The 27,615-nt window shown below is 39.2% G+C and overlaps 2 protein-coding genes across 7 annotated transcripts; both read left to right on the plus strand.

The window, feature by feature from the left end:
* Positions 1-25: 25 nt before the first annotated feature.
* CCDC126 (coiled-coil domain containing 126) lies at positions 26-9,288 on the plus strand. 4 transcript variants are annotated; one of them, XM_044450802.1, is made up of 3 exons: positions 26-105; positions 6,087-6,464; positions 7,770-9,288. In XM_044450802.1, exons 2-3 carry the CDS (start codon positions 6,200-6,202, stop codon positions 7,943-7,945), a joined length of 441 nt encoding a protein of 146 aa, XP_044306737.1. In that variant the 5' UTR covers positions 26-105; positions 6,087-6,199; the 3' UTR covers positions 7,946-9,288. The 4 variants fall into 4 exon arrangements, with proteins under 4 accessions (XP_044306737.1, XP_044306738.1, XP_044306734.1 ...); XM_044450803.1 differs by lacking the exon at positions 26-105 and adding an exon at positions 469-841; XM_044450799.1 differs by lacking the exon at positions 26-105 and adding an exon at positions 3,095-3,429.
* A 2,288-nt stretch (positions 9,289-11,576) lies between these two features.
* Positions 11,577-24,290, plus strand: FAM221A (family with sequence similarity 221 member A). 3 transcript variants are annotated; one of them, XM_044450793.1, is made up of 7 exons: positions 11,583-11,798; positions 17,463-17,636; positions 18,137-18,327; positions 19,139-19,345; positions 20,798-20,911; positions 22,214-22,302; positions 23,760-23,942. In XM_044450793.1, the coding sequence occupies exons 1-7, from the start codon at positions 11,734-11,736 to the stop codon at positions 23,817-23,819; spliced, it is 900 nt and encodes a 299-aa protein (XP_044306728.1). In that variant the 5' UTR covers positions 11,583-11,733; the 3' UTR covers positions 23,820-23,942. The 3 variants fall into 3 exon arrangements, with proteins under 3 accessions (XP_044306729.1, XP_044306727.1, XP_044306728.1); XM_044450792.1 differs by lacking the exon at positions 22,214-22,302 and having other exon boundaries at positions 11,578-11,798; positions 23,760-24,290; XM_044450794.1 differs by lacking the exons at positions 20,798-20,911; positions 22,214-22,302 and having other exon boundaries at positions 11,577-11,798; positions 23,760-24,290.
* The last annotated feature ends 3,325 nt before the right edge of the window (positions 24,291-27,615 follow it).

Here is a 27,615-nt window from a genome sequence, read left to right on the forward strand (position 1 = left end):
GCCACGCCCCCGTGTGCCACAATGGAGCTGTCGCCGCCGTCGCCCGGAACGATGAAGCCGGCATGATGACTGGCGCAAGCGTAGTAGAGTCGATACAGCTCTCCTGTGAGTTCTGTTTGTTTAGGGTATTGCTAGGAGTGCACTGGTTGTTTATTTCGGTTTTAGATTGTGGTTCTGCTTGCTGGACTTTTTCTTGGAATCTGCGAGGAGAGAGAAGCACACTCAATGTCACTTTGGTTTGGTGCTTTCAATCCCTAGGGCTTATTGTTCAACTGACTGTATTCTAGAACCCACTAATCTTCAGTGGGATTTCCTCTAATTTAAATTAGTATAGGATTACAACCAAAATCGCCTCTATATTTCCTTTTAAATTTCTCTATTCAAATTGTCTGCTTAACATACAAAAACAATTGAAACAATTCGAAACAGTTAAAAAGAGTTAATATAATACTAGGACTTCATAACAACATCGGACATTAAAAGCCCTACTTGGCCTTACGATGTGACAGCAAATTCCTCTGAGTAGAGAAAAGTTTTAACCTGGTCCAAAATAACTATTGGCAGAGGGCAGGCTTCAGTTGTCCTTAATCCATTTCATGTTGGAAATTTGGTGGAAAACGTGCCTCTGAAACATCCTCACAAGCTACAGCACTTTGAAGCGAACTTTCATTTCAAGTCAGTAGCTGAAGTGTATGAGAGAAATGGGCTTGGTGAACACGTCAGATACTGTTTTCACTAACGTGATTATTTTTTAAAATCCATTTTTGTACATCTAGGAGTGAGCAGAAGAAAGTGATAGAAGGGTAGAGTGGCAAAATTAAGGTCTGCCAAATTGGATCAGGTAATTCCATCCCCCCCACACAAACACCTTTGTCAGCCATGTTAGAACAGAATTGCTGCAAACCTGCTCTTTTCCATAACAGACAGCTAGGTACATCTGTCCATGTGAGTTTCACTTGTATCTCCCAGTATCCAAATGCCCAAGCCATCACAATATAAGATGAACAGATGAGCATAATTTCTCAGTTCAAGCTGAAAAAACTCTTGTTCAGCAGTGATACAACAACAATGTATGTATGTATGTATGTATGTATGTATAGCCTGCCTTTTTCCTTTTAAGGCTGACATAATTCTCCTCTAAATTAAAAAAGCTGTTTGTAGTTTCCATGCATGTCGTAACAATAAAACACAACAGTTATCTGAAATCATATGGCTCTATACAATAGATGCCCCTTTTTACTATGGAATGCATGGATTGATAATTCAGCATTTATTTATTGTATTTCATGGGGTGTGGGAAAGGGATTCTTTAAAACTTTCCTGTAGATGGAAAGAAGACAAAAAGTGTTTGTTTTAAAATCCTTCTTTTTTTAAAGAGAGAGATAGATGGATTCTGTGTGTGTGTGTGTGTGTGTGTGTGTTTATTATTTGCTAACAGTCAAGACAAAATGAGTGAAAGCTCTGCCATAATATGGTTGCTAAAAGCCTGACACTGTAAGATTAGTTTTAGATTTAATATATACATTACATATGCTAATATCCTGAACCATCTTCCTTTGGGGGAGCACCTTAGACATGTTAATGTTTGCCTGCTCTTTTTGTGTTGTCCCAGTTCATTCAACCCTATTGTTGTACTCTCTTGTGCCTATAGCAACCTGCCTACGCTATTTCCCCCTCCTGTGCATGTAACTGATAGGTTATAAAGAGTCTTGCACAGGCTCCATTTTTGTACTTCCTTCAGCAGCTACCTACATGCGATATGTATTTCCTGTGTGTCTGAATACACTGTAAATGTTCTTTTGATAGTACATAGTGGACTCTTTCTGGTTTTCTTTGTCACTGTACATGGGAATTGTAATGATAACTAAGCATCATGCACTCAACTCACATGCATATCTACATTCCAGTACCCCCAAAATTGAACTTTTGTACTAATTATGCAATGCAATCATGTTGTAAGAAAGCTGATTGGAGCATTTTGCTGTACTGAAATGCCCCCTACATTGGTAGATTCCAGACTTAGGTTGGTACTGGGGGCTTCATACAAATGTATCAGTTAATATATTCATCGTGGTGTAAGCTCACTGTCAGTGCAAGAGACCAAAATTGGGCAGTTTTGAAGAGAGGGTTTCGAGGAAGGAGCAGAATTTAAGTTAGCATATTAAGAGTACAACCCTATAGATGCTTACACAGAAGTCCTACAAGTCCGAGCATTCCTCAGTTAACATGGCTGGCTGAGGAACACTGGGAGTTATAGGCCATTTTTTCCCTGAACAGGCACAGGATAGCACCTTTAAAGTCCTTCCTACCCTGGTCACAGCTTCTGTGATAGCACTGTATGCTCGCAAAAGGAGGTGAAATATTTCAAAAGATTGGTATTGAACTTCTTAGGAATCAAAATACACCTCCTTCTCTGCCCACATAGTCCATACTGAACCTAAGTTTCTGATTTATTGTGCACCCAATCCTAACACAACACAACACAACAGTGTTTACATTCTTTACAGACAGCTCTCAGATCATAGAATTCACAGCAAGGGACACAGCAGTAGCAGGTAGATCCTAGAAAGGTACCTTTGATAGCCGTTGTTATGTCGAAATAACATCGTTAGTTCTTAACTCAAGCAGCCAACGCTGAAAACCAGGCAGGAGTAGCAAATTGCTAACTTTTCCTGTATAAATTAAAGAATAATCTAGAACTCAGTTTCAAATCAAACTCGCGTCCTCTGGTGTACAGAAAAAATAATGCTACGGATATTGCAAACCTGTCCTTGTCTACTCGGAAGCCCCACGGTATTCAATGGGACGTACTTCCCGTAAATATAAGACTACAGCTTTAATAAAATTATTAAACCAAGGTTTTTACCTTTAAAAGGAAGCCTAAAAGAATTTTACATGGGATACATTTTTTTAGAAATAGAATTTACTAATATGCGTGCGTCAAAAACATAATCATGCACTCTACAACTAGGAATAGGTTGAACCTTGAAGAGCGGAAATGAGTAGATTTTGTTACTGCAGAAACCCGAGCGATGGTCAAAGTCACGTGTTGCAGCCCTTCTCCTTCTGCCCGCATATGGTGCTTTCGCCCTCTTTCTAACAACAGCCGGAAGTGAAATCTACTCGCGGTACGAGCGTTCCGGTCTTCCTCTATGGGCAGCGCAGTCAGGAGGTTCAGGCTTGGAATAGGTGGACCTGGGCCAGGGAGCTGAGCGTGGTGACAGCCCAGCAGAGTTCGTGTAGCTGAATGGGAGCTCCATTTGGGATTGGAGAGCGTGATCTGGATGAGACGGAGAGGGTAAGGGGGAGGTTTAGTGCCGGAAGAGTTGGCCCGTTGGGGATTGGCGATGTCTTAGAGGGTTGCAGTGGAAGCGATTCTGCTGCACGGCCAATGGCCCTGATGCGATGGCAAGCAGCTGCGTTTCTAAGGTACAGTCCGGGAGGGATGTAACACTGTTAATTTTATTTTGTTGGATACATTCAGGACGTTAAATGTTTGGGGAACTTGCCAACATAAGTCAAGGTTGTTATTACTTTACTTTCTGCGTCCCTAAATCAGCCTTCCCCACCTTGGAGCCTTTTTCTCCATGGATTAAACTACAATTTCCCTCATGTCATAGCTAGCACTGCTGGTTGGGGATGCTGGGAGGTGTAGTCCAATGCATCTGGAGCACACGAAGGTGGGGAAAGCTGCCTTAGATCGGCGTGTGCATTCCCAGATCGCTCTTCTCTGCTTTCCCTCTCTTGCAGCCGGCAGATTGCTATTTGAGTGTTTGTAGGCTGTAATCAGAACAGTTTTCTTTTCCTCTAAGGCCTCTTTTGCTTGCCAGATTTAGCTTTGCTTCACTCTCATAAACATTTGAACTTTACCTTCAGAGACTAACATTTGTATTCTATTTGCTTCTGCTCAGAAGTAAGTCCCATTGACTTCTGTTGTGTACACATTTACCTGGGAGTAATTATCACCCAACTCAACAGGGCTTTCTTTTGAGTAGATAGGTCTATATAGTTATAGATAGGGTTTTTCTTGTTAGAAGGACAACAACAGAAAATACACATCTTCCTATTTTGTGACAGTAAGTTTTGGATCCCAGAGAACACTATAATCAGACTTCAGTGCAACTCCAGAGCTTGCAGTGTTGCAGCACATTTGCCTTATGCCAATTAAACACAGTTTTTGAGAAATCTTACAATATGGCAAGGAAACTGTTTAGTATACCTTATCTGCCTTATTTTTTATTGTGTATTCCACTAGTGTAAAATGTTGAAAGTACAAAATTCTTTAGTATGAAGTACTTGCTAGCTTGAAACACGGGGTGCCTAGGAATGGGTGATGAGTGAAGAGGAAAAATAAGAGACAAACTCACCTTTGTGGCATCCTGAAGGGACAAACCAAAGCTGGATCTGTGCTGGCCTACCACCCAGCGGTGGACCTGCTTATATGCCCCAGGAGGCTGCTGGATTGCCAAAGGGCATATTAGTTCTCTTTGCAGTGTTGTTCTCAGCCCAATCCCAGTCTCTGTACCTTGCATACTTACATAAGCTGGCTAAATAAAGAAATAATTTGGTTTACATGATGTGAATTGCTGCTAAGCAATGCACAAAAAAGATATGTATTGTGAAGTGATTAGATATACGGTAGAAACTTAAGCAGAATTTAAATGCGGTTAGAGTTCCTAGATGTGACCCAAAAGTAAAAGCCCAATTAGTGGCTAAGAAATTCTGATATCAATAGGATATTTTTCTATCCAAACATGCATAGGATTGTGCCCCAAATCTATATTTGACTTTTTCTTCAATATGCTTAAACAAAGGGGGCACCCTAAATGAGATTTGACTATCTTACCCTTGGATTTTTCCCCTTCAAACAATTATCACTTCCTAAATAGTTGTTGGTTAAGCAAAAGATTGTGTTATATGCACTGATAACTAAATATATCAGACTGAATACATGCATGTCAGTTCACTGTACTGTTGAGCCTGAATACATATTTTGACCTGCAGTCCATTGATCAGATTAGGATTGCTCCAGCTAATGTGGCAGTTCTGTTAAACAAAAAATTACCTTATTTCCTTCATTATTTCAGAAATGAAGCTGTTTGTATTGTTATCATATGTATTTTTATTTAAATTAACAGATTAATCTGATATGGAAAAGTATCATTTAAGAACCATTTCACAGGCTGACAGTCATAATAACCTTTACAGCACAATCTTAAACATGCTTACCTAGACATAAATCCCATTTTTGGCCAATGGGGCATACTCCCTAGAGAAGGGGTGGGCAATCTGATGTTGTTCAACTCCAAGTCCCACCATCCCTGATTACTGGATTTGCTGGCTAGCACTAATAGTATCCAACAATATTTGGAGGATTGCAGATTGCTCAACTTTGCTCTAGAGAGTTGCTTCCATATTGAATTCATGGCACTTCTGAATATACCTGCATATTATTTATTTTATTTACAACCCCCCTTTTTCCTTTCAAGGAGCTCAGTGCAGCTTATATAATTCTCCTCCTTTCAACCTTATCCTCACAACTGCAACCCTGTGAGGTAGGTTGGTCTGAGAGTCTGTGACTGGCCCAAAGTCACCCAGTAATTTCCATGGCTGAATGGGGACTATGATGCAGATCTGAGTCCCAGTCCCATACTCTTGACCAATACACCACACTAGCTCTTATTAGTGTTTATGGTAATTCATATATATTTCTTAACTTTCACAAATCTTTAAGGTAGGATGGCATTATTACTTCTGTTACATTTATGAAGCTACAATAGTGCAACTAAGACACAAACCTAGTTCATTACTGTAGCATGAATCATGGGCTTCCAACTCATACTCTTACTGTTGTCTTGCATGGTTATGGTTTGGAAAACTAGTAGGCTTAGGTTTTCTTTAATATATATGTTTCAATAAATTGTAACTTCAGTATTCATCCTATGCTCTCAAGAGTTTGCACTAATAATGGTTGGTCTTCTCTCTTATAGCTTACTCTGCATGAATACAAAATAAAGATTGTTATTTTATATTTTGCAAAGACTTAAAGAATTTTCACCAATAACACTTTAAAAAAATTATTTCAGGAATCAAGCATGTCCACTGGGAAAAGTGTACAGAATGCTCTCCCTGGAAGAGTGACTGCATTATGAAGATGCTTAAAATAAATATATCATGAAAATATTGTGACTGCAACCTTATGTTGACACCTTTGGCCTGCTCAGAGATGTTTTTTGCATTTTCAAGAAAAAATGTGTCCCAGAAATTGAGTTTATTGTTACTAGTGTTTGGTTTTATCTGGGGCATAATGTTACTGCGCTACACTTTTCAGCATCCAAGGCAACAGAGCAGTGCTGAGTTACGTGAGCAAATACTTGACTTGAGTAAAAAATATGTTAGAGCACTGGCAGAAGAAAACAAGAATATAATGAATGGTGGTAATGGAATTTCTATGGCAGGATATGGTAAGACTTAATGAATATCACATCTATTTAATTTTACATCTATAATACAGTATGATCATGAAACAAGAATAAGGATTTTTTTTTATTTTTTCAGTAAACCTACTGTGTGGTACAAAAGGGAAGCAACATTTATTAAAGGAGATGTTAAGGCAATTATCTCTGTATTCTTGCTTTTTAATCACATGTTCTTTTGAGGTTTATAGGTGCCTAATATTTTGTACCCTTGAGAAAGGTCATTAGAGTATTAAATGCTTTTAAAGATACAGATAATAATCATCTGGAGAAATCTGCAGTTGATTCAAATATGTCCTGCCCTCTAAGGAATCTAATCTGCAGATTCTGGCTGGGTTTTTTTCCTGAGTTGCATGTATTCTATGGAATTGAGGACTTAAAAAAAACTGTAGTGGAGCTTTGCACAGTTGCACTAAAATGAAACCTCTGAAATTTGAATTGAGATGAAATTCCAACCCTCCCTTCCCAATGTCTTCAATGAGTGCATGATGGAATAAGACAATTCTCAAAATGCAGATAGAACAGATTTTAAAGAACCAACCCAATCCTACTGTTACCATATAAACTATGTATTCAACATTTTGAGTATGGCAAAGTTCTAGCTATGCAGCCTCTAAAAGATTCAGCCTAACTGAAAAAGTATCATACAAGAAAAATGTTGCAATCTTATTCACACTTACCTAGAAGTAAATCACATTGTCACATTGAATGCAATGGGTCTTACTCCTGAGTAGACATATAGAATTGCACCACAGAAGTTTAATTGTGGAGAAATGTATCTAGGTATACTTTGCATAATGTGAGCAACTGATAAAATGAAATGCATGAGTTAAAATGCAGTGCTTCTGTGCACTAAATAATTTTTAGAACTTGTTAAGCCACTGTGTGGTAAATAAAAAACAAAGACAGATGCTTTGGATAGCTCTGTGCCATTCAAATTACATGAAATGGAACCTATCATATGTTGCTAAAGGCAAAACCTAGAATGTAGCAGCACCTGCCCCCCAGCAACAAAAATGCAATGTAAGAGTGTGTGTCTATTGCCTTGACTGGAAAGGGGTGAATCTTCCCTCAACCAACCGATCAAACAACAATTTATCTGGGACTGACTTACTCTCTCCATTGCCAACTGTTGACATTATTTTGCTGTCTTAAGGCACAGTGCAATTCAATGTTTTCTGAACAGTGTAAAATCCTGACACAAGTGTGTGCACATATGTCAGTATTAACTGTCAGTATTACAACTCTGGAGTACAAAATAGACAGGATACCTTTCTCTCTCATTTACTCTAGCTGATCTCAAAAGAACAATTGCAGTTCTTCTAGATGACATCTTGCAACGCTTGGTCAAACTGGAAAACAAGGTTGATTACATGGTTGTAAATGGCTCGACAACAAACACTACAAATGGGAACTTGATGCCAGCAACAACAAGCAAACGGGTAAATGCAGCAGGCAACTTAAGATAGCATTCAAGAACATTTTCTGTAGCTGTATCTGCTACAGATTTCAGTGAAGAATGGCTGACCTACAGAAGTCTACAACTTGTTGCAACACAGTCCCAACTTCTTTATATAAAGCTTTGAAAAGCTTTTGTGTTACGATAGCTCTTTCATAAAACAGTGCTGTATTATATCTTATTTAAAGATATGCTGGTTACATAGCTATTCTAGAATGGTAAGTAGGTAAATTTGTAAATCATGTGTGAGATTCTGTGACAATTATGGAAAAGATACAGATTTAATATCTACCTAAATATAAATCTAATGTATCTTAGGAAAAATTGGCTTAATTTTCTAGCATTTTGGCTTAATTTTGTGATTAATGCAAAACAATGAAGAACAATGCCTTTAACATAAGTGCTGGGAAGTATATGTATAAAGTATTTTAACATCACCTTTAGCTTATTTGGTTTTTTACAATTTAAGTAACATTGTGGATAACATCCTAAAGTGGTGATCCAAAGAATGTCTTTTATTTGCACTATCTGAAATAGCTTGAGAGAGAATATATTAAAAATACACTTCACATGTGTGAAACTTAAAATAGTACTATGCTGAAGTGTGCACTTGCTGAACAAGGGCAGTCAGAGGCAAACTGCAATCTGCAATGGTATACATAGCTGTTTCAGAAATATTTAAATGTATTTTGCAACTGAAGATAAACCTAAGTGATAAAATCACACTGATGTTGAACACTGCTAGCTTTTTTTCATTGCTTTTGACTTGACTATATGATTATCTTACAACCTATGAGAAATGTGATACTTATCTCATTTCCTCTTTTTAAGCAAAACAAGAGGAATGGGCTAAACTTAGATGAAGAGAAGCAAGGCATCGTGATGTTAACTGAAGAGATATGCTAGGGAATGCAGTCTGTAAGGCAGGTACTGCTGCTCTGTGACTGCCTTTTGAAATGAGTGATAGTTGTAAGACAGTAATGCCTGATAGATTTGAACCCAAGATTTCTTACGAGGACTTGAAAGCAAGTGGGAGCAAAGGTGTGCATTGCCTTATATCCATGTTAGCCTTACAGCGGAGAATTGCAGTGAGGGAGCACTATATTACACAGTGTGCTTTCTGTATCATAAATTATAAAATGAAGTGCCAGTCTAAGTTTTGCATTGGTATGGAATGATTTCTAAAGTGTTCTAGCATTTTTGCTTAAAATAGGCTGTGTAGTTTTGAAAGAACATTTTATTTAAAGAAAGGATCAGATTTGCGGTGCTAGATAAACCATCCTCATGATTATTTCTGCAGATGACACTACAGTCTGGGTAGATTAAAAATAAAGTGAAATCTATATAGTCAAACTGTTGAGTGCCAAGTTGATTTTTATTCTCTTGTATGACTGTATGGGTGATTTTGCATAAAATGAAAATGCACAGATGTTTTCAAAAGCAGCTTTTTATTCAGTCCCTTCCATTATTTTAATTTATAGACTTAAAAGTTGCAGACTAGACTTAGTGAGGAGAATGGCTAATGGCACAGTCCTGCACCAACCTGTTTCTGAGCTGACTTCTCTGCAAACTTATGCTCACTGGAGTAAACGTCACTGAATTCAGTGGGAATTATGTCTGAGTAGACATAGTCTAGAACTCTAAAATCCATAATAGTACATAGTAGCTTTATTAGATCACTGCAAGTTTATAAAAATGTTCATGCTTTTTGAAATCTCCACATCTCTTCATCAGACAAGGTGTTACAAAAAGCAAGGATGTCTGGACTGGGAAAAAGCTACCTGGAAATCAAAGTCATAAAGTCTGCATGGACATAATTTTGAGATTAAATTGGGGAGAAAGGACTGAAACTCTTCAGATTAGGTACCCCTGCTTATTACGGGGAACAAAATAACCATACAGTGGTTGATCCTGCACTTTTGAAATTATACAATCTAGCTGTTACTTCTAACTATATCATTAGGCAAAGCACATTCCCCTTGCATACTTTCTGTATCATCCTGGCTGATGAGATTTGGAGATCTTGAAACCTTGTACATTTTTGTGACTCTTGAGTTGGCATAATAAAGTATTACACTAATAGGGTTTTTGGATTTTTTAAAAAAAAGATTGCCATCATAATTACCCCTGCTTTTTATGCATGCAAAGGACTGAGATTCTAAGTCAACTGAAACTATTTTTATTTACTTTGGGATTTGATTCCAAGTACACTTTCCCAAACTAGTGTATCCTTGAATGCAAGGATACAGGAACAAAACCAAGGCTGCAATTGTGAATATACTTTGTACTATTCCTTGCCTTTGTATTATTCCTTTGTACATCAGTAGAGGTATTTAGCTTCCAAACTGTGGCCCAAATATTCTTAATTTTGAGTCTAATTATACTTAGACTCGCTTAAGCATTTTCATATTGCAGAATACACTGAAGTTTTTCAGATGGACAGATAATCATGCAGAGGAACGTGCAGCTTGCAGACAAGTAACTATGTGTATGAGCAGGGGAGCAGTTGGGCCCTCCACTACCTTTTCTGCACTGCCCTAGATTTGCTGCCAGTCCATTTTTGTCATCTTCCATTAATGCATTATTAGTTTACCAGATCAGTTTTTAGAACTGCTTAGAAACACTTGAAGTTTGGCATATGCGGAAAAGGTTTGTATGGAACTTATTTTTAATATTACCTGTGATCATCTGGAATGTGATACCACAAGAGAACTGAATTAGACCTAGTAGTTTTTCTGTAGCTTCTATTCACTACTTCTGAGCAGATGGTACTATTAGTATCTTCTGTTTTGGATATAACTCAAACTGATGAAACAGGCCTGCTTTTATAGTGCTGTATTTAGAGCTATCCATGGATAATTTCCATCCCCATCTTAGGTGTTGAACAGCTAGATGAAATAAAGAAGCACAACTTTCTCTGGCCTGGGCATACAGTGATGGAAAGGAATCATCTCATGCCCAATTTATACAGAATATCCAGCAGTAAGCAGTAAAGCTCTTGTCAGGAAAAAAACCGTTAACCTCTGTTCAGAGTGTTTTGTGGAGGTGCTGGATCAGGGAAAGAGATCAATGTAGGTGGCACAAGCAACGCTTATTCATACTCATCACGTCTATTTCTCGTAATTTCAGCAAGGGCAGATCACCGCTTCAGTCAGAGCGCTCTTCATCCGCATACAGTTTTACAAAATGGCTACTGAATTCCTTATGCTACAGTTCAATTTTGAATGAGCAGGATTAAGGCTAACTGGCGCACCTGGAATGCGAGAGGCTAGATCACCAGGGTCCAAAAATCTGACGTCGTCTTGCCCTACGAGAAGGCGCTTGAAACTACAGGGCGGGATGGTGACCGACAGCAGGCTTGAGACTGTTGAGTACGAGGGGAGCGGGAAGAGAACCTCCTCTTTAAATTTGCGTGATAATTACCTACGTCGCAAGTAGATAATTGTATTTCTAAACGGAGAGGGTAGTTTAAAACACCGGGGAGAAGCAATTGTAGACAAACGGACTTCTCCCTTCCTGTCCTGCCCCCCCCCCCCAAAAAAAACTCCTGGAGTAGTCACTGAAAGGAGCGTTAGAGACGCCGCCTCCAAGCAACGGCCGAGTCCCAACAAACGCCGCACAATGGCGCCGTAGCGGCCTCTGCGCTCCTTCGGGCGGGTGCAGAAAGAAGGGCGGGCCGCCCACTTCTCTCCCGCGAGGCGTCGCTGCGTGTCTCGCCTTCCTGAGGAAACTCGTCTCCGCTGCACGCCGGGGAGTGTTGGGGTGGGAGGGAGCCGCCGCCAGCGTCAGCCTTGGCCCATGGAGCGGTTGACGTTACAGCCGGGAGCCGCTGCATCCATTGATGAGTACCTGGAGTATAAGAGGTGAGGACGGAGGGCCGCCGCTAACGAAGGGAGGAGGGGAGCGGAAGGCCTCTACTTGCCGTGTTTCCGATTGCGTAAAGGCTGGCCGAACGACTTTCGTCCGAGGGAGAAGGAGCTCTGTAAATTGCTTATTTATATATTTGATTTATAGCCCGCTTTTTTCTTACCACAAACTCAAAGTGGCTTACATCATTCTCCTGACAACCCTGTGAGGTAGGTTGGACTCGTTGTCTGTAACTGGCCCAAGTCACCCAATCGGCTCTATGGCTGAACAGGGACTAAAAGCCAGATCACCTGAGTCCCAGACCCACACCCTTAACCACTACACCACACTGGCTATCTTGCCTGGCTTCACCTGCCTTTGTGCCCACTGTGCGTTTGAAATATCAGAACTCTCTCCTGGGACATGTATGAAGAAATGCAGAGGTCACTGAGCATGTGTGCAGGTAATTTGCTTCACCACGACTGAAGAATATAGTTTGCCTATGCCGCTGTTGTTGGGCTATAACTGCCGTAAGCCCTTGCCAGCAAATCCAGTTGTGAGATGATGGGAGCTGCAGACCAACACAGTCTGGAGGGCAAAACCAGCAATTTTCCCCATGCACTTGCATCTTTAGCATGACTGGATGTGCGACAAATTGAAGAAGCATAGGGCATATTAGCATAGAGATGTGGTGATGAGGAAAGTTCCCCCTGCCATGGAGAAATGCTATCCAGGCAGCTTTAATATAAAAAGGCCAAATATCAGTATTTTTTGCCTTGTGCAAGCTTAATAGCATTGCTTTATTTGGGGGAAAATGATATGGGATAGACATTTATTTCCAAGTTTTTTATTTTTTAATCTTTTTAGTATTTGGTGATGCTTTTAGTCTTTGGTGGTGAAAATTGTGTTTGGATTGCTGTTTTGATTTGTATTTAATTGTATTTTAGTATTTCTTTTGTAATATGCCTGTAGGATGACTCATAAGTAGAATAAATTAATAAATAAATTTCCCTGAGTGTGACTACTGTGATTTGTTTTTTATTTATACCCCATCCTCAGACCAAGGAGACCAAAATGTAGTAAGTCATTATTGTCCCCCTGTCTTCACAACATTCCTATGAGATCCTTCAGGCCAAGAGAATGTGGTCAGGTTTGGATGACTAGCAGGAAAAGCCACATGGCTTCGTTTTCCTGCCATGGCATGTGCTGGACAATTTTCCCAATTACCTACACAGCTTTCTGCATTGTCCAAACCTGATTAGGTGCATAGTGAGTGGCTTCAAATCTACCCACAATCGTACAAGCCACCTCCTGAATTCAGATGACACTAAATTGCATGCTATATGGGTAATTAGGCAAATCATGTAGCATGCGAAGGCTGAGAAAAAAAACCCACCACAGCTTCTCTTTCCATTTATCATCTGAATCCAGCCAGTGAATGGTGCAAGGTTATCCAGGAAGGAGCATAGGTGAGGGTGGATTTGAAACCTTTTTCCCTAGATCATTAGTCTTATCTTCTGGTTGCACCATATAGATAAAAGCAGGAATTATGTAGTTTTAAAGTTGTATACAGCCTTCAGGACATTGGAGGAAAAGCAAGATACAAATGTAGTAAAAAACCCAAAATGATTGAAAATTGAACGATCGGTTTCCTTTATGATATCTGCATTGGTTTTGTAGTCAGAACTTAAGATTTGATACGCATAGCAATTAGCCAAAACAGTTATTAAAAAGAAAAAGAAAATTTTGCATTGTATGAGCAGGAAATAAAACACAGTGTCTATTCAAGGTAAGCACCACAACCTAACAATGCATCTCTCTGTACGGTCACCAGGAACTTATCACATTAAACCAGTGCTTTTTTTGTAAAAAAAAAAAAAAAAAAGTGCTGGAACTCACTTCACACACATAAACATAATGGTCGCCGCCAGCAGTAAGCAGTGGGCAACCACACACACCAATCCCAGAGCAGCAGAGCAACAAGCCGTGCCCTCACTATGAGCACGGACACAGGCACTATGTTAATGATGTTTGCTGCTGACCTGCTAGCGGCCAGGCGATTCAAAATCACTTAGTAAAATCCACTGAAAAAAAGTGCTGGAACGTTGTTCCGGTGCGTTCTATGACAAAAAAAGCCCTGCATTAAACTAATGGATACTAGGCTTGCTTTAAGAAATACAAAAGAGGTTAGGAGATGTCTTTAAAGGAGTGGTTTCTACTGATCCAAGATGACAAGTTAGGATATTTAATCACATAAGACGGAAAGGTAATTAATACTTCTGTGCAGAATCAGTGTTGTTGCAGTATTGAATTAGATCTAGGACTGTAGTCCTATACTGGATTATTTTGGGGACTTGTATCTGAATAGAAATGTAAAAGATTCTGTAAATGTGTGGATGCCTAGGTCCTATAATGGAAACTGCTATGATTTAACATTTCACCCTGCATCATGAAAAAACTAGTTCCATTTGGGGTTGTTTTTGACCCCAGACTAGAGTGCCTCAGGTGAGGAAAATGCTACCTATGAAAACTTTTGTTCAAGCTGAATTTTCCCTCCAGGAGGTTTCAGTCAACCTGACAATGACTTTCAGTTCTCAATAAGTAGAGGTAATACAAGGTTTAATCCTTCCTGAGGCTATGCAAAACAACATCTGCATAACAGTGCTTGGCTTGTTGGTCTTTTTTTTCCCTGTGTAACAATAGGTTGGCCTACTAACTTTAGAAAAGGAAAAGAAAGAAAAGCTTTTCCTCAACAGATTTAAGTTCTGCTTGCTGGAGGTTTTAGATAAGATTTTTAAAAAGAGAGCAATATGACCTGTATTGAACATTTTGTTCCTTTGTTTGGGCCTATATTTTGGATTATAAAAGCACCCCATAGAACTATATGGAGTTTTAGGGGGCCTTTTGGGCTCTGGGCATGTTTTGGTTTATTCAAAAAGTAAAAGGTAAGAGGCTGAAATTTGGGGACTTTATGTCCTAGAAGGATGAGTCTGTAGGACTACTTATTTGTACATTACAGAATGTGAGCTAGTGGGATACCACTTATACCACAATGCTGTACAGTGGTACCTTGGTTCACAAATGCCTCAGTTCATGACCAAATTGGTTCACGAACAAAAATTTCAGAAAAAAATTGCCTCTGTTCGTGAACTCCACATTGGGTGATGACCGCGATCACGGCCATGTTCCTGCATGAACACAATTGCGATTGTGGCCATATTCCCAGCTCACAGTCGCAGACAGACCTGTGGTGACTTGCTGTGAAGTATTATTCAATAATAATAATATTGAATAATGGCTCCAAAGAAAGTGCAGAGTAAGCAGGGTGATAAAAAGAATGTGCAAAGCGGTAATGAAGGTGACCAGAACATGCAGAGCAAGAATGGTAAGAAGAAGGTTTTGAAGACAATAACTACTGAGTTGAAGGAGGAAATGGTAGAAAAGCATGAGCGTGGTATTCGTGTGACTGATCGGTCTCTTGAGTACAAGATAGTGAAGTCATTACTTTGTTCTTTGTTACTTTGTTTCAAATTTTTGTGATTTTAAAAAAATATTTACAGAACGGATTAACCTTATTTACATTGAACCTTATGAGGAAATTTGACTTAGTTCACAACCAGTTCGGGTTGTGACCAGAGTTGTGGAATGGATTAAGTTCATGAACCAAGGTACCACTGTATATGTTTGATGTAGAGACTTTAGACTGAAACACTCAAACTACTTCCTCAAAGCAGAAAGAATTTCATAAAGTATGTTGAGGATCACAGTACTATTTAGATGTTGAACCACAAGTATGAGCAGAATTAGAAGACATCTTCCAGTGATAATGATCAACAGGGAAGATCTAGTGGACAAAGTGGCAGCTACAGGAACTCTGGGAAAAAATGACCATGCCATACTTGAATTCTTGATTCTAACGGAAGCAAAAGCCAAATGTAGCCATACACCCTGGATTTCAAGAAAGACTATTTTAATAAACTCAGAATGATGATAAGTAAAGGGTTGAATGAATTCAAATCTGATGAATTCCATCTGGTGAACTCCATTCTCGAGTCATAAAGGAACTGGTGGAAAAACTCTCAGAACCATTGCCTGTTATCTTTGAGAAAACATGGAGGACAGGGAAGTGTCAGGTGACTGGAGAAGGGCAAATGCTGTCCCTTTTGTCAAGAGAGGGGAAAAAAACTGGGCACTACAGACCAGTCAATTGGACTTCAATCCCTGGGAAAATTCTGGAGCAGATGATAAGGCAGTCAGTCTGCAAACACTTTGAAAACAATGCAGTGATTACTAGAAACTAACATGGATTTCTCAAGAACAAATCCTGCCTGACTAATTTCATTTTTTGATTGGGTAGCCTCCCTGATGCACTGTGGGAATGCTGTGGATATAATCTGTCTTGACTTTAGTAAAGCTTTTAACAAAAGTGTCCCAAAGTGTTGTGAGCCGCCCCAAGGCTTATTGTGATGGGGTGGCATACAAATGTTTTAAATAATTAATATCCTGATTAGCAAACTAGCTGAAAGAGTACTGGATGGAACAACAATCAGGTGGATCCACAGTTGACTACAGAATCAGACTCATAGAGTGCTCATCAATGGCAATTTCTCAAACTGGGGAGAGGTAACAAGTGGGGTACAGCAGGGTTTACTCCTGGGACCAGTGCTCTTCAACATTTTCATTAATTACCTGGATGAGGAAGTGCAGGGAATAGCCTGACAGTAAGAAATAAGATTCAAGGTTATCTTGATAGGTTGGTGTGCTGGGCTGAAAACAACCGAATGAAATTTAATAGGGAAAAAAGCCAAGTTCTGCACCTAGGAAAAAGAAACCAAATGTATTGTTACAAGATGGGGACTACTTGGCTCAACAATACTGTGAGAAGGATCTTGGAATTGTTGATCACAAGCTGAATGCAAGTCAACAATGTGATGTGGCTGCAAAAAGGGCAAATGAATGCTATCTTAGGTTGCATTAATAGAAGTGTCATTTCCAAATCCCATGAAGTACTAGTTCCCCTTTACTCAGTACTGGCTAATCCTCATCTGGTGTACAGTTCTGGGCACCAGACTTAAAGAGAGATACAGACAAGCTGAAAAAGGTTCAGAGGAGGGCAACAAGGATGAACTAGGGCCTGGAAACAAAACCCTAAGAGGAGAGATTGAGAAAACTAGTCCTGTTTAGCCTTGAGAAGACTAAAGGGGAGATATAATAGCACTCTACAAGTATTTGAAAGGCTGTTACAAAGAGGAAGGACAGGATCTCTTCTTGCTCATGCCAGAGTGCAAGTCATGGAATAATGGGCTCAAGTCAGATTCTGGCTTGATATCAGGAAAAATTTCCTGACTGTTAGAGCTGTACAACAATGGACCCAGTCACATAGGTTGTGGGCTCTGCCACACTAGAGGCATTCAAGATACAACTGGATAGCTATTTGAGAGGGATTTAACTGGGTGTCCTGCACTGAGCAAAGACTTAGACCCCCTGGCCTTCTGGCCCCTTCCAACTACTATGATTTTATGTTTCTTTTTTCAGATTTCACTCCAGGATTCTGTATCCACTTCATCCTTTCTCTTAAGCTTTGGAAATTATAGGCTTATTTATTGTTATTAAAATTTTGGTGTTTGTCTTCAATTGTAATTAAAAATATAATGGAAAATATTGTGGAAATTAATTTACAGAATTGTAGGTGAAGATGATGGAGGGAAACTCTTTACCCCTGAAGAATATGAACAATACAAGAAAAAAATCTTACCAATACGCTTACAAAACAGATTATATGTGAGCTGGAGATCACCAACTGGCATGGATTGTAAACTTGTGGGTCCAGAAACTCCCTGTTTTTGTACGCACAGGTGAGGCATTATGTTCTGTACAATGACATATACCCTTCAATAAAAGCTCTTCTCTATAATGACATGTCCCCTTCAACAGAAGTATTTCTATGCTAGCAGATAGTGTAGTTAGAGAATCTTTGTCAAGGAAAATTTTAGAAAGTAATGCTGAGGCCAAGGAAATTATTTCTGAATATCCCATCAGGGCCTTGTCTAAGGCATTCTGCTGACTTAGGCAAAGATGGATTCAACCCTGGTTATATATGTAGAAGTGAACTGGAGCTAAATTTCACTTCAATATCAGTGATGGGACAGCTTTGGAGTTTAGGTCAAAATAAGTTGCCCAGAAACCAGGAGAGGAGCCAGCTTGTTAGTAACCTTGAATAATGGCTGGCTACCAGGACCATTTCTTTGCTACAGTTTCTTTCATACAAGTTTTGAACATAATTTATTTGGATAATTAAATGATTTTTAAAGTAAATAACTGAAAAGCATATTTTGCATTTTTGAACTTTTCCCAGGTATAAGCAACACAAAACAGACTTTGAAGTGATTCCAAAAGAACGCCCTATTCCTGTCCCTTGTAAAGTGAGCCAATGTCCATGCAAATGTTATAACTTTGTCCCACTGAATGGCACTCAGCCCATCCGTTGTAGATGTAAGCATTTTGCTGATCAGCACAGTGCAGGACCTGGGTTTCCATGTAACACATGTAAGTATGTTGTTGTAAATAAGCATGCTATATTTATAGTAGCAAATTTCCTTTTCACAAATGTCTCTCTTTAGCCATTGTATTATGTAATTATAGGCACTGTGTAATTATAAATATGTTGATTTGTAGATGTAAGAATTTCTCAAATGCTTCTGATTTTGCAACTACAAAACTCATTCAGCATTTCCTTAAGCACTTTAAAGTTGATTAATTTGTGTAATGGTACATGATTTCTTAATCTGTGTTGCTCCCAAATCTGAGTTTCTGAAGTGTAAGAGACACTTTACCATCTGACAGCTCTTTGCAGAGGCAGAAGCTATCTGCACATTGTCAGCTAAACACTTTTTGTTTTACTGATACAGTGAGTAATGTTTATTACCCACAACATTTATCAGATGCAGAAGTGCACTCAGGGATATATAATTATAATCTTTTAGTTCGTATACCTTTCTGTCATGTCTACTTAGTTGCAAATACTGTACATTCTTGTCCCAGTCAGCCATGGGGCTAAGTGGGTGATTTTGGGCCAGTCGCTGTCTTTCAGACTAACCTGCCTCACAGAGTTGTCGTAATAAAATGGAGGATGACTATGTGAACAGCCTTAGGTTCTTTGCAAGAAGAAGAAAGGTGGGATATAAATGAAATTTAATGTGTAGTAGCAGTAGTAGTAATGCACTGTATTAGTTGTTTCCAGTTGTAGGAATTGTTTCTAGAGTTGAGGCAAGGAATTCTCACAATAAAGTGCCACTGAGTAAAAGAAGGTATTAAAGTGTGTTAGCCTATCTGACTCTTTTCAAATGTTTTTCAATAGGTTCCAAATGTTCAGGGTTTCACAGCTGTTTTACCTGTGGATGTGGTCAGCCCGCATACGCTCATGAAACAGTAGTGGAAACAAAAGAGGAGCGCTTGGCCCAAGGAAAACCAGTGGGGCAAGATGTTCCTTTTGCTGCAATGGGAGGTCTAACTGGCTTTAGTTCACTTGCAGAAGGCTACATGAGACTCGACGATAGTGGAATAGGTAAGAATGGGGCGTTTGAAATGAAAGATCATTTTGCGATTAAAAGTGATTGGTTCTATAGTAGGGGTACAAATCAGATTACAACTGATTATTTTAGAAACACTACTGTGATACCTTGATCCACTGTCCTGTGAAATAAATGTTTTGTCTCACCTGGTAATGCATGATTGGGCAGGCTAATTTAGCACCACAGGTTTTAACTTGCTCAGAGTTTGGTCTGACTGTCAAAGTTGTTCAATATTTTAGGAAGTCATTAGGAGATAAATCTGCAGCTTTGAACTTGGGTGATGTTAGTATCCTGATATTGCTGGCTCTATATTTATTTAGGTAAGCATTCAGATGCAATTTTCATAGCCCTAAATCAGTCTGGAAATTGAGAATTGGTGCAGTTGATAAATGTAGGTTGATTGCAGAGTACAACATATGGGGGATGTTGGTTGTGAGACTTGTTACTGCTACTTTTGGGTGAAGTACTGACACCACCAGAGGAAGCTTATAGCTTGGAGAATTGTCCTGTGTGCACTTTACATCATACTGGCCTTAGGTATAATTTGGAAGCTACAGAGGGTGCAACATTCTGCATTCTTCCTTCTGATGCATATGTGGAACTGTAGATTTCCTGCACTGACCATGGGATTGGATTAGAGGGCCTATGAGGGCTCCTCCAACTTTGTGATTCCCCATTTTGTGGCAAATGCACTCTCTTCTATTATTTATTTATTTAGAACATTTCTATCCTATCCAATACTGAGGGTCTCAGTACAATAAAATCAGCAGCACACATAAATAGAATAGAAATATACAATAAAACTAATAATTAAAACATATCTTAAAATATAGGGAAAATAAAAAGGGTTTGGCCTTATGCCAAAATGAATAAGGTGTTGGCGCCAAGTGCACCTTCAGAACTGGTTCCAAAGCCAGGGCACTACTGCAGAAAAGACCCTTCTCCAGATAGTAACTCTTCTGATCTCTAATGCTTCTAATGCTCTCCCAGACCTAATTACATTGATGCTTGCCCTTAAAACCCTGCAGAGTCTTAGGATTAATATCTCTGAGAGCAGTTGTAGGCAACATGGCACTGGGGAGCACCAGTGTGTCCTCAGATACAGTTCTTGTTGCCTGCAGTGGCAACTTTTTGTTTGTTTATATGTTTGTTTACCACTACCACCTTCTTTTTCCATTAATGCCTTTGGACCATATGTGGTCCTTGGAAACAATTTTAAGCAATGAAGATAGCTACAAGCTGATGCCTATATCTGCCATTGCACCTTTTTTCTGGTGGTCTCCAGGTCAGTTTCTCCTATTTCCAAATGTGTGCATGAATACAAAAAGGTTGCCTACTCTTAGAGACTGCCTATTACCATATGACCCTTATGTGGCTTAAGATCCTTTGATTCAGTTCTGCTGTTTTGTGTATTTGTTTCCCCTGCCCTTATTTCTTGGTTTAAGGAGCACCTTCAGCTCAGTTCCTAGAATTTCCTACAACCAATACGGATCATCCCTTTTTAAGAGCATTTCAAGGCCCATCGAGTTCTGCACAAACATACTCCCTGCTGACAGATGGTAACTAAAATAGTATTTTTAAATAACTCATTCTGTTGCTTGACTGAATACATTGGATATATATTTTAATTGTCTTAATTTCATTTTAGAATAAATGAATAAATAAATTTTATGCAGAGGTTAGGGAAACTGTGGCCTTACACCAACACATGAACATTCCCTATCCAGCTTGCAGGGCTTTTTTGGTTTCCTCTAGGGAACTTGGCCTCCAAGGCCCACTCCTGGGTGGAATCCCTGCTGTTACTGCTGAACTGTGAGAAGGTGAGCAGCCTGCAGGAGAATTCCCCATTATTTCCCATTTCGGATCAAATACATTGCTGGAGATGCAGTGGGTGTGAAGCTTGAAACTCGACCAGGTGTTGCTCTCACAGATCCAGTGAATTCTTTTCCCAATGCTGAGAGAAGCACCAAACTTTATGCCTCTCTCAGCATGGAGAAAGCAAAATTAGCAATAGGATTATGGCAGTGATGCACCCCTGCCCATCAACATCATCTGACCTGCAGAGCTCAGTGGGGGATCAATTTGGCACTCTTTCGTAAAATAGTTTTGCACTTCTACTCTACAACAAAAAATAATATTGAGCACAGCTACAGCTCATAAAGAATTTTCATTCACCACATATTGAAAGCCTGTTCCTTCTTGTAAAAATCCTGTGATTTACTGGAGAACCCAGTAAAAGAAGATGCACTGGGTATTACCCATTCCATGATGATTGAACAGGAAAAATGTAACCAAAAAAGGATGCTAGAATAAAAAGAAAAACTAGGGTTGGGCATATCCTTAGGATTAAGAACATATCATGCAGCCTTTGAGGTTTTGAGATCAGTTCTTTCAGAGGTAATGTCCTTCCAGAATTCCTTGCACAATTGGAGGTTAGAAAATTGCTGGGGAGGAGAGAGCAGAGTGCTGAAAAGAAAATTCCCTGTGCCCCCTGCTAGACATGAGATACTTTTTAAAAACTGTCCCTCTATCGATTTTTAAGTTAGTCTGCTTTAGATGGAACAACAAAGGCAGAAATTACTTTCACAGATATTCCCACTACTGTCAAGCAGGTTCATTCAAGATAGCAGATAGCAACATTTTCCATTTTTTTCATCTGACTTATGTGCTTAGTGAGATTACTGAAGGAACCAAAGACCCTAAATATTTATTGGAAATAAGTTCCATTAATTTCAGTGAGACTTATTTTCCTAGTAATGCCAGGATTTTCTTTGAAATAAATTTTAATTCTAATTGCAAGTCTAAACTTTATAACCAATAAAATTGTTAAAAATAATTAATCAATAAACATTATTTGTAAGGAGGTGCAAGTACAGCAATGGCTATGTCTAGTTTAAGAAGACCTGAGGAAGATGACATGGCTTACTTTGAAAGACAGTATCAAACACGGGTAAGTCACTGGATAGATAATTTAAAACAACAGCATTTATGTTGAAAATATTTGGATGATACTTCTCAAATATTAATTTTAATGTGTTGATAGTTTGTCTAAAATATGTTAGAAAATTATACTGGTATCAGAATGAAATGTAGTAGTGCAAAGAAGGAAACATTAAGTCTCATCCAATTTATATGGGGAACCAGTGGGGCCTTTACCTTCCAGCTGTCATATCAACAATGGAAGTTTTCTTCTATCATATCTGAAATTATATAACATTCTTCCATTTTATCTTGTTTAATTTTATAGTTTTGTCATAAAATTCCCAAACAAAAAACAGTAGCTGCTTGTGTGACAGTAAAAAGGTACAGAAAAAAAAACCTGATGCAAGAGTGTTTGGAGGCCATCATGAACTGTTTCATTTTTATTCCACATTGCATAAACACATGGGCGGGGGAAGCTTTTAGGAAGATGTGTATGCTTCATTCACAGCCCAACATATCAACATTTGTCCTGCAGGTTAATTAAACTTTGATTAAAAATGCAACCCCATGCACGTTTAGACAGAGAAAGGCCTACAAATCCCAACATACTTCAGCCTTCTAAGTGTTTTGCCATGGGGCATGAGGAGAGGCACCCAATTTCACCCCATGTACACCACTCTGTCTCCATGGTCACTCTTGCAGCCTTGGAGCTGCAGCCAATTCAGTTCTTTCTGCAGAGAGGGAGGAAAGATAATATGAATTTGGAGTTGCAATTCTGTCCCCATATTCTAAACAGATGCTGTCTAGACTCTGGCTATGATGGAATTTTTCCATTATCTTATCTGATGTTGTTTAATATTCTTTTATTTCTACTTGGTGGACTGTAGTTATAAAAGCTGATTTAATACATAATAAAGTTGTTTAAGTTGCTATAAGGCTCTTTGTTGTTTTTCCAAGTGTATTTCTTGACATGTGGGTGCATAGCTTTGCACAAAACTGCACTGATACCTACTTTAATAGCTGTTTCAAACACAAATTGAAAGCATTCTAAGCCATGATAAAGCTTCTAGGTTTCAGGTGACACTCCAGCAACTGGCAACAGCTCTACCAGTTCAGTTTATTTTCTTATTTGCTGCAAATGTTCTCTTTCTTATAACATGCACTCTTTACACTTCTCAGAGCTGTAATGTGGAAAGATGTAGAGTATGTTCTATCTACTTCAGCTGTCAAGAGTAGTTGTCAATTTTAACTGAGACAGGAAGGAACTAAAAAATAAATAGCAGATCAGAGTGTCTCACATTGAGAACTGACATTTACCAAAATGCTGATGGGGGATAAAACTGCCCTGATTTGGCTTGCTGAACCTAGGACCAGATAAAGTGAAATTGGCAGGCATTGACATATGAAATTACTTATATAGCTAGCTTGTTCCATAAATGAAAATGCACTGGTTTTATATGGGCTTATATTTTCTTTTCATTACAGTTAAAGCAAGAGAAGGCTGCAAAACAGAAATCAAAAGGTCCTGTGACATCAAAGAATTAGTGGCAATAAATAAAACAAAGGAATGCCTTTTATTAAGTATCACTTCGTGGCACATTGCTATGTCTTCCTTAGGGTTGTATAACCAATGCTGGAAGACACCCATTGAAGTAACTATGAAGTTAGTCTAATATTGGATATAACCCATTGGATGTAACCCTCATTTCATGCTTGTTTATATTTTTCTGTTTCTGTTAATTTTGTTGCATTTAATGTAAATATAATAAAATGTGCTAGTGTGTCTATTCCTTTTCAGGCAAGGCAGCAAAATGATTTAATCCAACTCCCTTCATGCCCTATAAGGTAACTCTCCTAGATAATGGAGCAACTCTAGGATTGAAGATGGAAGACAAAACTGTAAATTAGCAGAAATTACACTATTATATCAGATTTGTAAAATTTATAAGTTTTTTATCAGCCTATTTTATACCAATTGTGTATTTTCTGTCTTTTAAACTGTTATTTCTCTCTAATAAAAATAATGAAACATTTCAAGAAATTATCAATGACAAACACTGATTTCAGACTTGAAAAGATGACATAGGGACAGAATACTCCCTAAATCAGTCTGATTTTAAACTTTTTAAGGATTAAATTCATGACCTTTATAGGTTATACAAACAGCACTTTATCCTATATATTATTAAATAAACCAAAACAGGATAAAATGGTGACAGAGAGTTTGATAATAATATACTAATACTTATATGGACATGACTGCTCTAGCTCTTACAATTTAACTGGGTTTGGTGAAGTCCATACAACAAAAATGCTGGGATACTATATATAGAGAACCTAATCCTATGTATATAAATTACTCTGAAATAATGTATACTAAATGAAAGCTGTAAGAGCCATGCTGGATCAGAGCAAAGACAACTCTACCCCAAAATCGTATTTACACAGTGACCAATCAGATGCCCATGGGAAGCCCACAAGCAGAGTAGGAGTGTAACAGTCTCCTTTCATTCATGTTCTCTAGCATATCACCTCTGATACTAGAGAATAACATACTGCTAACAGGAATAAGAACTTCTGGTAGCTTTATGTGCCATAATTTGTCTAATCTCCTTTAAAGGTCTTTCCAATTGCTGGCTATCATATCTTGAGGTATTACTTCCATAGTTTTGTGTGCTGTGTGAAAAAGTGTGCCCTCTTTTCTATCCTTAATCTTTGATCATTCAACTTCATGGGATGACCCTGGCAAACACTAGCATTATGAGTGGAAGAAAACTTATTTTTTCCATACACACTCCATATATAGGGAGTATTCACAACCATATTCACAACCACTTGTGAAGAGTGTTCTGTTACTTGTCCCTTGAATGACAATACATGACAAGGTGAAGAATATGCTTATTCTTATGGAGGATATCTGAATGTTTTTAATGGGTCCTCCCAGTAAGCATAGACTGGACCAGACGTTCCTTTGAATTCAGCCAGCACAAAATACAATTTATTTGCATAAGCATTAGTGCAGATCCAACTTTGTCTAAAAAGGTACCTAAGGGAATCCTAAAGAAAACGAAGTCTAAACTCATTTCTGAAGAATTGATTAGGAATGCACTGTTAGAAATATAACCATAATGTGCAAGAGTAATCGTATACACATTTTCTCACAATTTAAATCAGATTGGGTTTAAGTGAATAGTCTCTTGAGTATTGTATTTGTGCAGCCTGATTATCTGGATAGTCTCCTCAAACGTAATTCCGTGTTCAACCGTATTAACTGTCGTATGCCATCAGTCGGCTATTAGGTTCAGGGCTATCCTGAACAGAAACCCCATTGATTTCAGTAACCCTAACATAGGTAGGACGAACCTTGGTTACGAAGTTTAGACGTGAAGAGCTCCAAGGCTGCAGACCTACTTGGAAGGGAGCACTTTTCGGTGGGATTCAGACATGATATTCAAAGTCGTAGTTAATAGTGACTTAAGGTGCAACATTTTCAGTGGCAGCGCTCTAACTGCCGACGTCTCGATCCAATGCTTCGAAGATAATGGCGCTTACCTCCATGTAAACAGTCTGGCCTAGAAGCAGAATTACGACAAGGATTGAGTTGGCGCAAAGCTCAATTTCCCTCCCCCACACTTATGTGACATGCTGCCGCGCAGGCTGGGGTTGCACGGGGCTACTCGAAGCGCACATTTGCGCAGCATCGAGGGCGTGCCTGGATGTTGGCGCGTTCCGCCGAAGCCGGCTTTGCGGTTCCTGGGGGCCTTCCCACGTTCTCGTCAAGTTCCTCGGGCAGGCATATGTGGGTGGTGCCTGCCTGGCGCGTAGGGGAGTTGGTTCTAGGGTTCAAGAGGATCGTCGAGGCGGAGGAGAGGACGGAAGCCGTCGCTTGGCGAACAGAGGGGGCTACTTGTAAGGGCCACAACCTGCGTTGGCCTCTGAGTCGAAGTCTTGTGGCGACCGGAGCGAAAACACGGGCCTGTGATTTTCTCCTTTCATCTATAACTTCTTTGATATTTAGTAGAATAACTGTCTTTTAAATCAAGTAAATTAGGCACCATGTTTGGGCCAGGGGTGGGACAATGCAGGGTCTGGATTTACTGGTAGATTTGCGGTAGATTGTTAAGGGTGTTTTTAACTCCTTTTTTAAAAAAAGCAACACGAAAATGACTTTCTTTTACCCTGCCGCCCCCATTATACCAATTAATTTTTAAAAACAAAACAAAACATGGGGGATCCAAAACAAATTCGTATAATTTGTGGACCTAGAATTATTATTATTATCATCATTTTTATATCTTTTGCATCAGGGTCTGATTAACGGATTTTGGGGTTCCAGTAAAAAATAAAGCAGACAACCACGGGCTGGAAGTTTGCTCACCTCTGTTGAGGCAGCCATTTTCCCCTATTACAAACAGAACTTTGCATGTTGGATGATATGGGAGAATTTACTGCCTTGAGTTTCTGTCGCTATAAGTCTGTGGACCCGTGCTGATAGCTATAAAAATGCCTTAAATTGAATGAGACCATTTAGCACAGTTCTTTGACTAACGGCAGCTTTATGGGGTTTCAGGAGAAAGGACTTTTTCAGGCTTGCGGACTGAGGTAAATTGAACTGGAGATGCCATGAATTAAAATGCCATTTGCAACAGGTATGATGAAACTGTGGCCCACCAAATACAGTTGAATTGCAACTCCCATAATTCCCCACTATTGGCTATGGTAGCTAGGACTGATGGGCACTTAAGTCCAACAGCAGCTGGTAGACCACACATTCCCCACTTATTTTAGTAATCCTTGCAGAAACTGAGGTTAGAATTATCCCTGCTTTGCTGCAGGATTGGTAGAAATTTGAGTGAGAGACTGTTAACTTCTTTGAAAACAGAGTATGTGGCTGAAGTGAAAATTGAAAGCCACAGTACTTAGGATGGCTGCGGGTTTTGCTTTGTCCCAACCTCAAACCAAATCTCTGTTTTGTAGAGCAAAATTGGGGTAGGTGAGAGCAGTTGAACCTGTTGTGTGCCCACCATTCACTTTTCTAGCTTCTTCCCACCACATTGGTTTCCTCCTATCTTGGTATTAGAAGTTGGCTAAGGGGGAAGCAACAAAATGTGGGCAGATAGACCACAGGTGGCCTGAAGGTCTGTTGCCATGCACTTGTATACTTCTAATCACAGATATGTGGATGGTCTCTAAACTGTGAGCAGCTTATCAGGAAGAATTTTTGTTGGTAGATAGCACAATAAAAGTGCCCATTCAGAGTGTAGCATCTGTGAAAACTCAAATCCGATGCTAGGGTTGATTAAGAAAGGGATTGAAAATAAATGGACAGGATTGTAATATC

The sequence above is a fragment of the Varanus komodoensis genome, unplaced genomic scaffold (genome assembly GCF_004798865.1).
Source record: "Varanus komodoensis strain SLA01 unplaced genomic scaffold, ASM479886v1 scaffold68, whole genome shotgun sequence".
In the NCBI taxonomy this organism is placed as follows: Eukaryota; Metazoa; Chordata; class Lepidosauria; order Squamata; family Varanidae; genus Varanus; species Varanus komodoensis.